This window comes from Oreochromis niloticus, unplaced genomic scaffold (genome assembly GCF_001858045.2).
Source record: "Oreochromis niloticus isolate F11D_XX unplaced genomic scaffold, O_niloticus_UMD_NMBU tig00007743_pilon, whole genome shotgun sequence".
Classification (NCBI taxonomy): Eukaryota; Metazoa; Chordata; class Actinopteri; order Cichliformes; family Cichlidae; genus Oreochromis; species Oreochromis niloticus.
In genome coordinates this window covers 52,050-68,854 of record NW_020328741.1, presented here as the reverse complement: position 1 = coordinate 68,854, position 16,805 = coordinate 52,050, and the positions used below count along the sequence as shown (strand labels likewise).

General features: G+C 42.7%; 1 protein-coding gene across 3 annotated transcripts; it reads left to right on the top strand.

The window, feature by feature from the left end:
• Positions 1-2,467: 2,467 nt before the first annotated feature.
• On the top strand, positions 2,468-7,805 carry LOC106097570 (serine/threonine-protein kinase ppk4-like). 3 transcript variants are annotated; one of them, XM_025904923.1, is made up of 8 exons: positions 2,468-2,532; positions 3,291-3,734; positions 3,979-5,226; positions 5,318-5,484; positions 5,566-5,786; positions 6,085-6,214; positions 6,286-6,383; positions 6,523-7,805. In XM_025904923.1, exons 3-8 carry the CDS (start codon positions 4,137-4,139, stop codon positions 6,770-6,772), a joined length of 1,956 nt encoding a protein of 651 aa, XP_025760708.1. In that variant the 5' UTR covers positions 2,468-2,532; positions 3,291-3,734; positions 3,979-4,136; the 3' UTR covers positions 6,773-7,805. The 3 variants fall into 3 exon arrangements, 2 of the variants coding, with proteins under 2 accessions (XP_025760708.1, XP_019210853.2); XR_003218347.1 differs by having other exon boundaries at positions 3,291-5,226; positions 6,066-6,214; XM_019355308.2 differs by having other exon boundaries at positions 3,291-5,226.
• The last annotated feature ends 9,000 nt before the right edge of the window (positions 7,806-16,805 follow it).

Below are 16,805 nucleotides of genomic sequence, written 5' to 3'. Positions count from 1 at the left end.
CTCTCCTTCCTCTGCTCTCCTGTCTTTCTTATCTTTCTCCATCTCTGAGTGAAAAACAGCAGCTGGACCGTTCGCTAGCAGCACACTGCACACAAAGATTGTGTTTGCTGATGTTTGTTGAGCTGATGGAAACGTTGCATCTGAAATGACCTGCTACTTAAAATCATTGCCCTCTTTATCCTCCTCTCACTCCTCTTTTGTAGTGCTGGCTAGATGCTGAAGTACAGCAACCACCTGTCGTTCTGCACCCCTTACTAAGGCACACGAGTTTGCCTTTTTGACTCTTTTTATGCTAAAGGGAGCAGATGAAAGACAAAGTTTTTCATTTTATTTTTAGTCTGAGTTTGTTAATGTTTTCAGAAAATAAAATTCTGTTCAGGCTGCCACACTGAAAGATTCATTCAAGCAAAAATAATAACTTGGAAACACTGACAACCTTAACTGTGATTTAAAGTATTCATGTCTAAATGGATCCCTGTGTTCAAACATGTTAGCAACTCTTTCCCAGATCTCAGTGGTGGAGAACTATAGCTAGCTCAGGCTCATTTGGTGTTTCACTTATTGAACTAAAAACTGTGTTTAAACTATTAAATTACACTCTGTACATGTTCAAGGGAGTTTTGGGTAAGACCATCTATGAATGCTGTTATAACATGAAATTAAAAACATTGAATTCAATGTTAAAATATAAAATAATAAAGTTTTTAGTACTTAGAAAAAATTTAGAATTCCTTTTAAAAGTAATACAATATGTTTAATAGGTTTAAAAGAGCATTTGAATTATATATGGTTCATTTGTACAAGTATGCTGCTTTACTGTGAAGAGGGAAGTGAATGTGTTTGTGATCAGTAGCTGGATTGAGAGAAGTTGTGACGGAAAGTACAAGAAGTTTGTGCATATGTAAGTGTGTATGTATGAACTGGACCATCTGTTTGACAATCTTTGTTGATGTGCATATTTTGCACACTGCCTGTGAGAAGCTGGGGACATTTCTGCTCCAAACCACCGTTCAGCTGCTCACTTTTGTTTTAGTTCAAGAGCCCGCGCCATCTTGGACATCTCCACTGATCACTCTGCTTTCCTTTACACATAACTGTTTATGTACAGAAAACATGCCCGCCACCCTTTGGAAACATGTGACTACAGAGCCGATAAAAGCAGGATAAAAACATTTGACATTGAAAAGACATCCACAATGACCACATTTGGACTATAATTAGCCGGTACATGGAGGTCCTATGGATGTCAACATTAGATGTTCCGTAGACACACCGCTTGGCGTTTCAGTGAATCAAAACTGTACGTCCAAAAATGAAATATTTTTATTTATATTTGTCACCCCGATGTCACTGTGTACAGTAGATCCTAACAAATGACTGTAGAAAAATGCTTCAATGTGAATGATATCAAGCTTTACCATTCTTTTGTATGATCATGGTTCACACTTAAATGTTACTCTAATGATATAGGCCTACACTAAGGTTAATCAGTTAACTATCAATAAATGTATGAAAATATGACCATAAATTGTGTTTTGTCATTTATTAATCATTGAAGTTGTAAATGAGTTTATGATACAGTATCGATTAAAACTGAGAAAAAAAACATGAATCACATTTTTAAGGAAAGTAGAATGTGTATAAATAGAACAGAATAGAATAGTATGTTATTGTCTTTATTGCACATATACAATGAAAATGTGGTTTGTTTGTTTTTGCTTAGTTTTTTAAAGAACAGAATAGAAATAATATTTATTAAAGAAAGAACATGTCAAGGTGAGCTGTATGAGAGGCAAGAATTGGACCAAAAGTGCAGGAAAGCGCAAAACTCAAAAACAGCTTTATTGCTAAGCTTCTAAAGAAATAAAAGCATGTTTAGGAGCAACAACCCAAACCAATAACTCTTCTCAGATAACACACAAAAAAGGAACACAGCTGAGTGGGAGAACACAACAAAGGCAAGGGAAGATTGAGACAATATATAAGACACACAAACAGCCAACAGGTGAGAGGACAGTTGAAACTAAAATAAAGAAACAGGGAAAGTAGAATTAAACACAAAGCACACAAGACAAGAAACTTTCAAAATAACACAGGAAATAGCTAAGACTGAAACCTGGACTAAGACACATAAACTTGACACAGACAAGAGAGACAAGAGAGAAGGAACAGAACGGAAACATAAAAGGAAGAGACAAATCTAACAACTAAAGCAAGCAGAGAACAAAAGACACAGAATACAGGATCATAATAAGCATAATAAACTTAAATTACTAAAACAACTTTTCTATTCTATTTTCCTTATGCTAAGTGTGTCACATACTTACTGAGAAATATCTGTTCTTATGCAAACACCTTTTATATATTTACATAAAACAAACCTATGATCATTAGCCTACAACTCCTGACATGCACTCAACCCCTCCCACTCCCAGTCTAACAGGTTTGCTGTATGTGTTGTACAAATGGGAGGAGCCAGAAGATACCTGAGATCTTGACCTAAATGAAACAGCCCTACTGGACATCGACGCTGTAAGTTCATTTCCTTACAATCCTCTGATAGTTGTTTTAAGGGGAAGGGTTTTTTTTAGCCTTTATTGAGAAAAGACAAAAAAACTGGGAGAGAGAGCAGGGAGCAGACACGTAAAAGGCCTTGGGGAGGATTTGTTTCCGGGCCTCTGCAATAGCATTTGGGTCACATGCTCAGTCAGGTCAGCTGTACCGGTGCCCATAACAAGAGTTTTTTATATATATAACAGTATTGTAAAATAACCTCTGCTTAACAAAAGCACTCATCCCACAGTGAGTGTTGGGTTGTAATTCGATCCCATTTGAAATCCTTGGGTTGGGTTATGTTTGTTTGCCTTGTTCAACAAGGAAGTGGCATGGCAACCTTTGTCTAAGATATCTTTATTAAGAATATGCTTTAGTATCTTAGGATGAGATTAAGAACCAGTGTAAATTGTATCCAAATACAAATGCAATATATTATATTGTAATATAATATTATGTGGGCTGCTGCCCTCATCACGACCCAGCCCGTATAAGCGGAAGAAGATGGATGGATAATATTACGTTTATTATTTGTGTCCAAATCTGTTGCTGTCTATTCCAAGTTGATATGTTTTCACAGACTTTTGTTTAGGTTTCTGACACCATTTCATAAACTGCTGTTAAAATAAAACAAACCAAAACTTAAATGTTATTGACTTAAGATGCTTTTCGTAAGTTTAAAGCAGAACCAAATTCAGTATCACTTGGCTAATATTAAAACTTTCTCTCTTCCACAGGCAAGCAAAGAAATGAATTTTCCAGTGGCACAGTTTCAACTGACACTCCCCCAACCAACAGACACACATCCTGTAGTACAGTGTATATTTAACAATAACTGCAAAAAGCTCGAGAAGTTACTGAGGCACAATGACATTAATGGACTTTACCCTTCTAGAGAGTGGAAGCAATGCATAACTCCGTTGATTGCTGCTGTTGTAAATCACAATGCAGATATATGTACTTATCTCTTGAAACAAGGTGCAGACCCAAATATATCTTCTCAGTATGGCTGGACACCTTTGCATTATGTCTCACTTTCTAAAGCTCCACTTTTTTTTGTGGAGAAACTTCTAGAAGCAAAAGCTGATCCAAATGGATGTGGTGTTTTCACACCACTGCTTACTGCTGCCAACAATGACAGAGAAGATGTTGTAAACGTGCTCCTCTCTGCTGGTGCATCGGTAACACTCTTACCTGTAACTCATCCTGAGCATTCTGTTCACAACAAAAGATTATCTGAGATGATTCATAAAATTGCATCCAAAGGAAATGAACTCTGCTCCAAAATCAGATATTTTTTGGATGCTACAATTGCTATTCCTGAAAAAACACCTGAAGAAGTGTTCAGAAATTTTAACAGTCACATGCTGTTGGAAGATCCTCAGAGCCATCTAACCATGATTGAACTTCTCTTTACTGTTACAGGGCGAGATGCAGAAAAATACTGCCAGGCTTGCATCAAATGGCTAAAGGAAACTGGAAATGTGAATACTTACATTGCAGGTACAGCCAGTCGCTTTTCAAACATCCCTAAGACACATGTAAAGCTGACAGTTGAAAGTTTAAATGCAGTTTTCTGTACAATGGATGACATAACAAATGAGCATGCAGTAGCTATAGTTCCACAACTACTGAAACAGCTTGACTCACAAGACAGTGGTGTTTATGAATCAGTGCTACAAACACTGTATGTGATAACACAGAAAACAAAAGGCACAAAGGACTGGGACTTAGACTTCTTCAAGGAGTTATGCAGAACAGTTGCCCCTTTTGTAAATGAGAAGCTTCCAACTAACATCAGGGTCTATACATACGGTATATTGGCAAACCTGCGGTTAATCGAACAGGCAGCTAACATTTTTACATCAGTGGGTGTAACTTCAGTGCCTGAGGACATACTGACATCAGCTGATATGAAAATGAATGAAAAGCTGAAAGAAGTGCTGAGAAGTCTGAAAGAATATCTGAGCAAACCAAACTCAGAATTTGAGGGAAATGCAGCATCGTCTGTGGCCAAGAAGAAAAAGAAAAAGAAGAAGAAAAAGAAGGAAAAGACAGAAAAGCAAGAAGATCCAAATGATGAAGTTTCCACTGCAGCAACTGATCCAATAACTAAAGTTCCTGTTTTAGAATCAAGTTCAAATGTAAAGCCTTTTGAATACAGCACCATTGAAAAATCAGAAAAACGAAACTGGCTTCCAGTCAGCAAGAGGTGGAAGGAGAAACTGGAGATGCTTGTTGGCTCAGATGACAGTAAAATATCCAGAATCAGAAGCATTATTTATGTGAATGATGCAGAATTCAGAATAGCGAAAGGAAGCGATGGTACTGAAGTCTTCTTGGGGCTGAGAGAGGACGGCACAGAAGTTGCCATCAAGAGAATGTCTAAAAGCAACTATGACGAGCTGAAGAACGAAGAAGTAATTCTACGACATCCAGAACTCGATCATCCTTATATCGTACGATATGTTGATGCTGCAGAGGACGAGAACTTTGGATATCTTTGTCTGCAACTTTGTGAATACACCTTGGAAGAATATATCAAGAATGATGACCATGACCCACTGATGTTAAAGAAACTTGTCAAACAAGTTCTTGAAAGTCTAAAGGTGCTTCACTGTCAGAATCCTAAAATTCTTCACCGAGATCTCAAACCTCAGAACGTTTTGATTGGTAAGATATGTTTGAAATTCAGGGGGAAAAAAAACACATTTTAATTCATATTTACCAGATCTGATTCTGTTTCACATGATTCCTCCTGCAGATGTTACTGGGAGGGCAAGATTAGCTGATTTTGGCATAAGCAGACGCTTACTCAAAGGCCAAACAACTTTACGTACACGCAGTGCAGGAACCAGATGCTGGATGGCCCGAGAGACTTTAGCAGAAGAAGAATCTGTCATATCATACAAGTCAAGCACTGACATCCAGGTAAAGTCTGAACACAAACTTGATTAACTGAAAAATGGCTTGGTAAACATACCTACACTGATAATATGTGTTATTATTAAGGTGGCAGGTATGCTGATCTATTATATCCTCTCTGGAGGCCACCATCCATTTGGCAAATCCTTTGAATGTGAGTTCAACATTCACAAAGGGAACTACAGTTTGGATCATGTTCAAGATGTGGTGGCAAAGGATCTCATCGAGTGGATGATCAACAAAGAGCCAAAGTACAGACCCAAAGTAGAAGAATGCTTAAACCATCCCTTCTTCTGGACTTCTGAAAAGTAAGGAAGTCATGCTGATCGATGACTGATAAATAATTTTTCCTGATTACTGGAACAAGATGTATGATTCCTGGTTTCACTGTAAAACGGCGATAGAGATGTTAATGTTGGAAAAACCTGAGCCACACTTGATCATCCAGGACGAACCTAGTTAAGCATGCATGCTAACATTTTCTGCTAATGCTAAATCCTTTTCCTACACTTTTGTTATTATATTTATAAATGTTCATTAATTCTTCTTTTGTTTATGTTTCATTTGTACTTTTTTCATTTATAAAGCATAATTTGAAATTTCCAGGAAAACTGAATACCTGAGAAAGATCGGTAACAGGGACGAGGTTGCAAACCACCGTAAGGCTGACCAGGAGCTGATTGTTTCTCTAGAAAAATGTGCTGTGGACGAATCCTTTAAACAGTGGAAAAATAAGGTGACTGCAAGATCACAGATCAAATGTCTATGTTCCTAAAATCCACTTCATGACTAATGTGTTTGATGCAGTTTCCACAAGAGCTGGTTCAGAAGTTGGAAGGTAAAAAGCCCTACACTGAAAACACGCTGGGATTACTGCGCTTTATACGCAATCTCCATGAGCGTTAGTGAGTTAAACTAAATGACAAGTGACTCTATCTATCTATCTATCTATCTATCTATCTATCTATCTATCTATCGATCTATCTATCTAGAACCTTGCTTATGTTATTTACCATACAGTAATCAAACTTTCCTTGTTCACAGTGCCAAGGAAGCAGCCCAAATTGATGTTCTGGCATTGTTTCCTGATCTCTTTGGGAGTATTCACACATTTGGAAAGAACCAAGGCTGGAATTCAGAGACACCGTTGAGGGAAATGTTTCAAAGACAAGACAGAGAGGATATTAGCACAGTTTTGATGATGCCATCTAAAAGCACGGAGGAGTCCCTGGGTGTCCCCGTTCAAGAGTCTCAACCCAGTGAAGTGAAAGTTGTCAGCAGCCATAAAAAATAAAATAATAACTGCTAGCAGTAGCAGAGATGTCATGTAGGTGTGCCTCCTGCTGCTCTGTTATTTCTTAAAGGATCACCACAGAAGACACTGATCTGCTGTGGTGATCCACATGTTAGCACATAGTTGTCCTTCCTTACACAACACTCCATTTTACCAGCACTAACATTGCAGTATCTTCAAGCTAGGTCTGCTCCTTAATGGAGCCACTACCAAGACCCTTAGACTGAACCAGCTAAATGGATTTTAGATACAAATTATACTTGTGTGAAATAAGTGCCTGATGTTTTGAAAAAGTAACTATTGATTTTTAAAAATATGAGAGAAATAGATTAGAATTACAATTGTTTGAGTCTCTTTACTCAATTATTTTATTTTTCTTATTTTTGCGAGGGTGTGTACTGTATTTATACACAATTACACTGCTTTTGTTTTTCTGTTTTTTTGTGGTTGTAGTTGCTTATTGCTACATTTATTTGTACTCAATTTTTTTCTACAGTAGTACAACATTATATTTTTATTCAGTTAATCTTCAGGTTTAATTCTACATTATATGGGAGGTATGAGGAACAGAAATAGAGACATTTTGTTGACATCTTCAACAAATACAAAAGTTAAAAAAAATATCTGTTTTTTTTTTTCACAATTATAGTTTTAAAGACTTCCATTTCTGATCATGGCCTTTCACAGACTGTAAACAGAATAAATACGTTGGACATGCATTTTGCTTTGTGGAAATCACCTCGGGCCTATGACAGATTCAAACTGTACAAACATGTACGTCACATAGAAATTGAGCAAATCTTTGTACTTAATATTAAGAACCACAAGTGGATTTAGCAAATATTACGATTTTGAGATTTAAACCATGCAGGGTTTATTTTCTAGTGAATGGTATTGTAAATTTGCAAAAAAATATACATTACACATATTTAAGAAACATGATTTCTTATTTTGTTTCTCATCATGTTTTCTAAAGCAAAATACAAAGTAAACTGTAGATTGATTCTTTCTGTGTAAATAAATCTGTAAAACTGTGACTGTAGGATGTGTCCCTTCATGGTTTTTTCTTGAATGTTAAATCTTTTCACCACAATACAAAGTAAGAAGTGAGGCCTATTTTCTTTTGTTTTTGTTATTTTGCACTTTAAAGGTCTGAGAACTAAAATATAAACTACACTTCAAATGTAATGGGTTTTTAAATTTTTATTTAATTGCAATTTTTATCTTATTTTTCCATAACAGTGTGTTATAAAACATAACATATTTAATGACAGACTTTATGCCGTTATTGTAAAAGAAGATTTGTATCTATGCCCATTAGACCTTCTCCAGTATTTGTTTCATAATTAATTCTAACATCTATCATGTAAGATTTCATACAGATTTAGTGTATTGGTCACATTTTAAGGGGATTATTACTTTCTTTAATATTGTATTATAATGCTGATTTCCCCCCTCCCCATTTTTTTCTGTTTCTTTCACATCTGTTGACAGAGTTTTTATTCAGATTCAGAAGACTTTATTTATCCCCGAGGGGCAATTCAGTTACCACCATTGAAATTATTTCTTCTTGACTTTAGGAACTGTTGAATATCAACTCCTTCATAGTTTTCTTAAATTAGAAATATTTCTCAGTCACCTTACAGTCATGGGATCTCAGGCAACAGGCACATTATATAAGTACTACTTCAATTCTCCTGAAAATATGGCTGGCATTCATGAAAGTGATAAAAAACGTGAAATATGATTTAATCTATTTGGATTTATCTTTTTAAGTTAAATATTTCTGTTCTAATAGTTTTGTGGATACAAAATAATACGACAGGAGTTGAAGGAAAGTAACACATTTACTCTCATTTGGGGCGACTGAGGATGGATCAGATGAGTTTGCCACCTACCTTGTGTCCTCATACCTGGTGGTAATGGACAGCATGTTGCCTTATCAGTACTGGGGTCTTTTGTTTGATGGTTCCACAGTGCCTCCCTCTGGCTGTGATGAAGTACTACACCCCTCTGCACTTTCTATTACAGGGAATGTCTAGAAAGCACAAACCTTTAATAATCACAGCTGAGATCATAAAGTGTAGTTATCCTTCCTTCTTTTCCTTCTTCCTTCCTCTTAAGCACTTAAGGGTTGCTGGAGATGGCTTGAAGACTATCCCAGCTTTCACAAGGTAAAACTCAGGGTACACACTTTACAGTTCACCACTCATGATCACATTCCCAATAGATGATTGTAATTCCCAAAAGAATCACCAATTAGCCTAAAAAAGCAAGTTGTTGGACTGTGAGAGGGAGCCGGAGCACCCTCAGAGAACACAACATGCAAACAGCAGCCAGCAGATTCACATGCAGGACCTTCTTGCTGTGAGGCAACAGTACCAACCACTGCACCACCGTGCTGACCTTAGAGTGCAGTTGTATGGTGGAAAATGTTACTGTGGATGCTTTAGATTATATTACATACAGAAAAAAGTACTGGTTTATTATTTTAGTGGGCAAAAGAGTCAAGATTGGATCTAAAGGATGTAAATGGACAAGCACAGTGCATTTCTACTCAGTCTGAACACTCGACACAGCCTCATTCACCTAACTGCACACACATGATTAGGGGAAACTCAACATTCAGTATCTTCTTTTTTTCATCAAAAGACTTTCTCTGTATCTCTGCTCTGTTTGTTTTTGACTTGAAACACTAAATAAAAGTTTTACTACACATCTGTCTCTATTGTTTAATCAGCAGCTGTAATACTAAACTGTCCAAAATTTAAAATTCTACATTTAGAAGATTTAGAGATATTTATTTCACCACTTTTAGTTAATGATACTTTATAAACCTATTCTGCTGTTTAACAAAGACAGTATCATCATGTTTAAAGCACAATCTGACAGCAGCACTCAGTTCTCCTGCACATGTGTGATCTTGGAGTGAACTGAAGGTTAAGATGCATCTCTCAGGTCCTGTGTGGAGACTTTGCTGGACTTTGTCTGTCTGTTAAAGATGTGATTTTCAGATGCTATTCAGCTGGTGTAGATAGTGGGGGTTTAGGTCTAAAACATCGTCTTTTGTCCTCCATTCAGCCAGTTTCATGAGATAAAGTTTTGGTACAAGGACTGGACTGAAAAAAGACTGAAAAGAGAAACTTTGAAAGAGTTTTAGAAGCCTGGAGGAAAAGCAGTGCTTGTTTAATCAAATGTAATAATACACATTGATTAAATGTCCCAAAGTAAAGAGATCTCTCTGTGAACCTTTAATTCGTCACCTCTTGTGACAGCAGCTGGCTACTGTTACTTGCACATGTGCACTGTGTTCTTTTATTACGTTATAATTTAATACAAAACCCTTTAATTAAATTAGTGAGTTGAAGTAATTGTTGAGTATTGCAGCATCGACAGCGATCAACTCGAAGGAAAATGACGACGGAGGCAAAAATGTCCTTAATATTTTGGGAACTTTATTCCACATGAACACGAGGCAAAACTTTCCTCATGGGTGCCATTTTGTTGTGGGTATACTTCTTCTTAGGGGCGTGATGACGCAGCATACGTGCCCTTACAATAAACAGTGCCTCCTTGTGGTGACAACTAAAATACTGTCTCTGTTAAACATATTGTACAACATGAGTACACACAATGAATATCTTAACAGTTGTGGTGGACCACTGGAGGGCTCCACTCACACCCAGTCCTCAGGAAGTGTTGTTGTTATGTTTTGAAGGGAAAAGAGTTCAGTTCTGTGGTGATGAGATTAAACGACGAGTGATAATCGAGAGCTCTGGTGTCGTCTGTGTTTACCTCCACATTGATGACCCCTGACTCCAACATGCTGCAGTCCGATGGTGGCACCGAAGCCGCCAGCCCTCTGCCTCCGGCTGCGGCTGCGTTTGCTGTGCCGCTCGAGCTGCCGGACTTTTGGCTTCACGATCCCCCGTCGTGGTTCGTGCACGTTTAGGCTCAGTTCGCCCTTCGTGGCATCTCGGCTGACGACACGAAATTCAATTCAATTCAATTCAATTTTATTTATATAGCGCCAAATCACAACAAAAGTTGCCTCAAGGCGCTTTATATTGTACAGTAGATAGCACAATAATAAATACAGAGAAAAACCCAACAATCATATGACCCCCTATGAGCAAGCACTTTGGCGACAGTGGGAAGGAAAAACTCCCTTTTAACAGGAAGAAACCTCCGGCAGAACCAGGCTCAGGGAGGGGCGGCCATCTGCTGCGACCGGTTGGGGTGAAAGAAGGAAAACAGGATGAAAGACATGCTGTGGAAGAGAGACAGAGATTAATAACAGATATGATTCGATGCAGAGAGGTCTATTAGCACATAGTGAGTGAGAAAGGTGACTGGAAGGGAAAAACTCAATGAATCATGGGAATCCCCGGCAGCCTACGTCTATTGCAGCATAACTAAGGGAGGATTCAGGGTCACCTGGTCCAGCCCTAACTATATGCTTTAGCAAAAAGGAAAGTTTTAAGCCTAATCTTGAAAGTAGAGATAGTGTCTGTCTCCCGAATCCAAACTGGAAGTTGGTTCCACAGAAGAGGGGCCTGAAAACTGAAGGCTCTGCCTCCCATTCTACTTTTAAATACTCTAAATATCTCCAGGTGGTGGCCTCTTTCGACCCGCTAGCCACCCGTCGTGCGTTGCCTCTCCTCCGGGACCCACCTGCCCGAGGGAAGTACGCCGCCCTTAAGGAGCTGCTTCTTCAGCGCTATGCCCTCTCCGACGCAGAGCGAGCCGAGAAGCTCCTCTCCCTCTCAGGCCTGGGTGGCGGTACGGCTCTCGAACTGATGGAGCGCATGCTGTCCTTTCTCGGTCCAGATGACGGGGGAATCCTGTTTGCCCACATCTTCCTCTGACAGCTGCCGGCGGCCGTGAGAGCCGGCCTCGCCAACTCTCCACTTCTGGGCACGAAGGATTATCGCTCCCTGGCTGAGGACGCGGATCGTATTCTCTTGGCTACCCGTGCTTTCCACGATCACGACCTAGTTCCAGCCTCGCCTCCTACTTCCCACTGACCTGCCCCGACGTGTCCGCTCCTTCGCTGGCGGCAAAGGTCGCGGCACAGCCACACCGCGGACGGGACCTCTGTTTCTACCATCAGCGTTTTGGCCCCAGAGCGCGCTGCTGTTTGCTGCCTTGTGTTTTTCCTACCCTGGGACACGGGACCCGACAGCGCGCTGTAGCGGCCGCGACCGCTGGCGACAAAGAAAAGCTGCTCTTCATAGAAGACTCGCGCTCCGGGAGACGTTTCCTGGTCGACTCCGGCTCACAGAAGAGCCTCCTTCCCCCGTCCGGCGCCGACAGTTTAGCAGCGGGCTGCGGACCGCAGCTCATTGCGGCTAATGGCTCTCCCATTGCAACGTTCAGGGAAAGGTTCGTGACTGTTTGTTTTCATGGTCGCGATTTCCAATGGACCTTTGTTGTTGCCGTTAGCTCTGTTCCTATTTTGGGCGCTGATTTTCTTTGTGCTCACGGACTGCTGGTCGATGTCGCTAACAGACGCTTAATCGACGCCCAGTCTTTTTCTTCAGTAACCTGTTTCACTCGCGTCATCGAGCCCCTGAATCGGGCTAATTTGGTGACTTCTGGGAATGTTTTTCAGCGTTTGCTCTCTGAGTTCCCTTCACTGACTGTTCCTAATTTCTCAAACACGGCAACGAAGCACGGGGTTGAACATTATATTCCGACGGTCGGTCCCCTGGTGTTCGCACGCGCGCGCCGCCTCGACCCCGCGAAACTCTCCGTCGCTCGGGAAGAGTTTGCCGCCATGGAGCGCCTCGGCATTGTGCAGCGCTCGAATAGTGCCTGGGCCTCTCCGCTACACATGGTGCCCAAGTCCGACGGTCGGTGGCGGCCGTGTGGGGATTTTCGCCGTTTGAATAATGTCACGGAGAACGACCGTTACCCCATTCCCCACATACAGGATTTTTCCGCCCACCTCGCCGGCACCTCGATTTTTTCTAAAATCGACTTAGTGCGGGGGTATCACCAGGTTCCCGTGCGCGCCGAAGACGTCCCGAAAACTGCCGTTATTACCCCTTTCGGCCTGTTTGAATTTTTGCGCATGCCGTTCGGCCTGAAAGGCGCCGCCCAGACTTTTCAGCGGTTGATGGACTCTGTCTTGCGCGGGCTGCCTTTTGTCTTCGTGTACCTTGACAATATATTGGTGGCCAGCTGTTCTGAGAGTCAGCATGCGTCGCATTTGCGTCAGGTTTTCCAGCGCTTGGCGGCACACGGCCTGATCGTCAACCCCTCCAAGTGCCAGTTCGGCTTGCCGGTTCTGGATTTCTTGGGCCACCGCATTTCCGCTGATGGTGTGGTTCCGTTGCCGGACAAGGTCCGGGCCGTTTCGGCTTTTCCGCGTCCCGCGTCCGTTAAAGCACTGCAGGAGTTCTTGGGGATGATCAATTTCTACAACCGCTTTCTCCCCAGAGCCGCGCACCTGCTGCAGCCTCTCTATGCTGCCTTGAAGGGTAAAACTGCTAAGGACCCAATTGATTGGCTCCCTGAACGCATCCAGGCATTTTCTGATGCCAAGGCCGCGCTGGCAAACGCCGCCCTGCTTGCCCACCTGGCGGAGATCGCGTTGACCACCGATGCGTTGGACGCAGTGGGCGCAGTTTTGGAGCAGCGGGTCTCCGGTTTCTGGCAACCGCTTGCCTTTTTCAGTCGCACGCTTAGGGACAGTGAGCGCAAATATAGCGTTTTTGACAGGGAGTTGCTGGCCCTGCACCTTGCGACCCGGCATTTTCGTTTTTTTCTCGAGGGTCGGAGTTTCACCGCATACGTTGATCATAAACCCTTGACATTCGCGATGTCCAAGGTCTCTGACCCGTGGAGTGGGCGCCAGCAGCGCCAGCTGGCAGCCATTTCCGAGTTCACTACCGACATTCAGCACGTGGCTGGTAAGTCCAACTGCGTGGCCAACTGTCTATCCCGTGCGCTGGTTTCTCCCGTTTATGTTGGCATAGACTTTGACGCTATGGCCGCTGATCAACGGGCGGACCCGGACGTCCTTGCCCTTCGGTCTGAGCAAACGGGCCTTGTACTGGAGGACAGACCCATGTGGAACGGCGGGCCTAGCCTGCTTTGTGATGTTTCCACCGGCCGACCACGCCCTGTAGTTCCACTTTCGTGGCGTCGTCGCGTTTTCGACTCCGTACACGCCCTCTCTCATCCAGGCGTCCGGGCCTCGGTCAAGCTGGTCAGCTCTAGGTTCGTTTGGCCGGGCCTTCGTAAATCGGTGAAAGAATGGGCAGCGGCGTGCATCCCATGCCAACGCGCTAAGATCCATAGGCACACACAGGCGCCCCTCGAATCCTTCCGCGTCCCAGGGAGGCGTTTTGATCATGTACATGTGGATCTGGTTGGTCCCCTGCCGCAGTCACAAGGTTTCACGCACCTTTTGACTGTGGTGGACCGCACAACCCGTTGGCCTGAGGCAGTGCCTCTGGCGTCCACTACAGCTGCAGCAGTGGCAAGGGCATTTTTGTCAACGTGGGTTTCGCGTTTCGGTCCCCCGCCGACATCACCTCAGACAGGGGCCCCCAGTTTGTTTCTGAGCTTTGGTCTGCCATGGCTGACGGCCTGGGTGTCAAGATCCACCGAACCACTGCGTACCACCCGCAGGCCAACGGGATGTGCGAGCGTTCCCACCGGTTGCTTAAGGCCGCGTTCCGTGCTTCTCTCACAGATGGCAACTGGGTTGACCGCCACCCATGGGTTTTACTGGGGTTGCGCTGCGCGGTTAAAGAAGACCTCGGGGTTTCCCCGGCTGAACTTGTCCTCGGTCAGCCCCTCCAGGTCCCCGGGGAATTCTTGCCCGAGAGCCCACCCCCGTGCTTCGCTCCCTCTGTGCTGTCTCTCCGTCCCCCAAGAGACTCGTTTTCTCTTCCTGGCCCAGTGCACCATTGTCTGCCCAACACCTTTGTTCCGAGGTCGTTGGACTCTTCGCAGTTTGTTTTCGTCAGGCATGACGCTCATAGGCCTCCGCTGCGTCCACTGTATGACGGCCCCTTTAGGGTTATTCAACCGGGCCGGAAGCATTTCCTTTTGGACTTTGGGGGTCGTCAGGAGACTATTTCTATTGACAGACTTAAGCCGGCACATGTGCTGCAGGATGATCAGTTGGTGCCGGCTCAGGCCCCCCGCCGTGGCCGCCCGCCTTCCACTGGACTGGACAACCCTGCTTCTTCCTCTGGGAGCACCCCCCACCTGGCAGGGCCCGAGCTATCTTCAGCTTCTCCTGGCCACCCATGCCAGTCTGGTCCTCAGGCACGTTTCCCCTCAGCCAGCTCTCCACCTCCCCGGTTCAGCCGTTCTGGACGTTTGATTAAGGCAAGGGTTCTGGACTAGGGGATGACCCTACTGGGTGTTCGGGGGGGGCATGTGTGGTGGACCACTGGAGGGCTCCACTCACACCCAGTCCTCAGGAAGTGTTGTTGTTATGTTTTGGAGGGAAAAGAGTTCAGTTCTGTGGTGATGAGATTAAACGACGAGTGATAATCGAGAGCTCTCGTGTCGTCTGTGTTTACCTCCACACAGTAATATATGAAATATTAGTGTTAGGTAAGTCCCAGAGTTCAGTTTATTGGACATTAGCTACATTTAATAAGAAGATATGAGACCCAAATATATGCTTATGTCAACACATGTTCATTTTGATGAAGTTTACTGAACAAATTTGAATCATCACAACAACCAAAATGTTAGCAACACATCATAAAGTTTATTAGTATAACTATTAGGGAGGGGTATCGAAAACCGGTTCTTGTTGAGAACCGGTTCCCAGTGTTTCAATTCCTTGGAATTGTTTGCCATTTTTGCAAACGATTCCCTTATCGATTCCAGTCGCCCCGAATGACGTCACCATGTTGCGGAGCGTCGGAGCGTACCTGGCAGGAAACACGGCGCCTAAGCGGCTCAAACGCTCAAAAGTTTGGTTTACCAGAACGGATGACAACAGGGCAACTTGCAATACTTGCAAAGTAGATATTTCATTTAAGGGAGGAAACACTACGAATATGCAAAAGCATTTGCTCACAAAATACGCGATGAACTTAAATGAATGTCGTGTTTTTAATTCCGCTCCGGACTCGTGAATCTCAACCCAGCAGCAGCAGTTTGCACGTCCTCTCCCGTTAATGTGGCAGGTAACTAATCAACTAACAGTGGATATTATGTTAGCGCGATCTGCTTTATTACAAAACCTGCCATTACTGTGCATTTAGGTGACCGTGATGAGAGAGACAGACAGAGTCTGGCTGGCGCTCGCTGGCAGTTGTCGCTGCAGTCTACCGGTAGCGTCTCTTTTCAGGCCCGAATGTCACCGAGCAGTGACTAAGTTTGTGGTAAAAGCCTTGCACCCATTTGCCACAGCAGATGGTAAGTGAATGTGTTTAATTGTAGGCAGGGACATTACTGGATATTCTTGTGTAATTGCTACAGAATAATTTATGTTATACTTTGTTATTGCTACAGAAGAATATTTATTTTATTATTTTACATTTACAATTTTCCCCGGGGACCCTGTGACACCCCATTGAAGAGCCGTAGGCTGTGGATCTCTTAAGATCTCACTGTTGGGTTTATAAGGCCATGTTACTCCTAAATTTCTATCTTGTTCAAAGAGAAGATATAAAACAAAATTCTAAGCTAATCGACCTTAGTGTTCTCCTTTTTAAAAATAAGAATCGATAAGAGAATCGATAAAGAATCGAATCGTTAAACAGAATCGAAAATGGAATCGGAATCGTTAAAATCTTATCAATACCCATCCCTACTAACTATGGTAACCATGTTTATGTTTGTAACCTGATAACTCAAATACATTCTGTAGGTGTCACATTCTGAGGACTGTAAGTTCACACACTTTCAGACATTTGCAGTGAGAAGAAGTATTTTGTAAAACTTTACAAGTCAGAGGGATTATTTGCTCAAACAGCAACCAGTGCAAACATATTTTGCTGGACTCTAAGAAGGAGAAAGGTACAGCCTGATATGTCAAGTTTTTTAATTTTTT

Bases quoted from the DNA above. Each gene is read 5' to 3' on its own strand.
- LOC106097570 (XM_019355308.2), top strand. From the start codon at position 3,303: ATGAATTTTCCAGTGGCACAGTTTCAACTGACACTCCCCCAACCAACA. The intron at 5,485-5,565 runs GTAAAGTCTGAA...GTTATTATTAAG, and splicing joins AGTCAAGCACTGACATCCAG to GTGGCAGGTATGCTGATCTA. The intron at 6,384-6,522 runs GTGAGTTAAACT...CCTTGTTCACAG, and splicing joins CGCAATCTCCATGAGCGTTA to TGCCAAGGAAGCAGCCCAAA.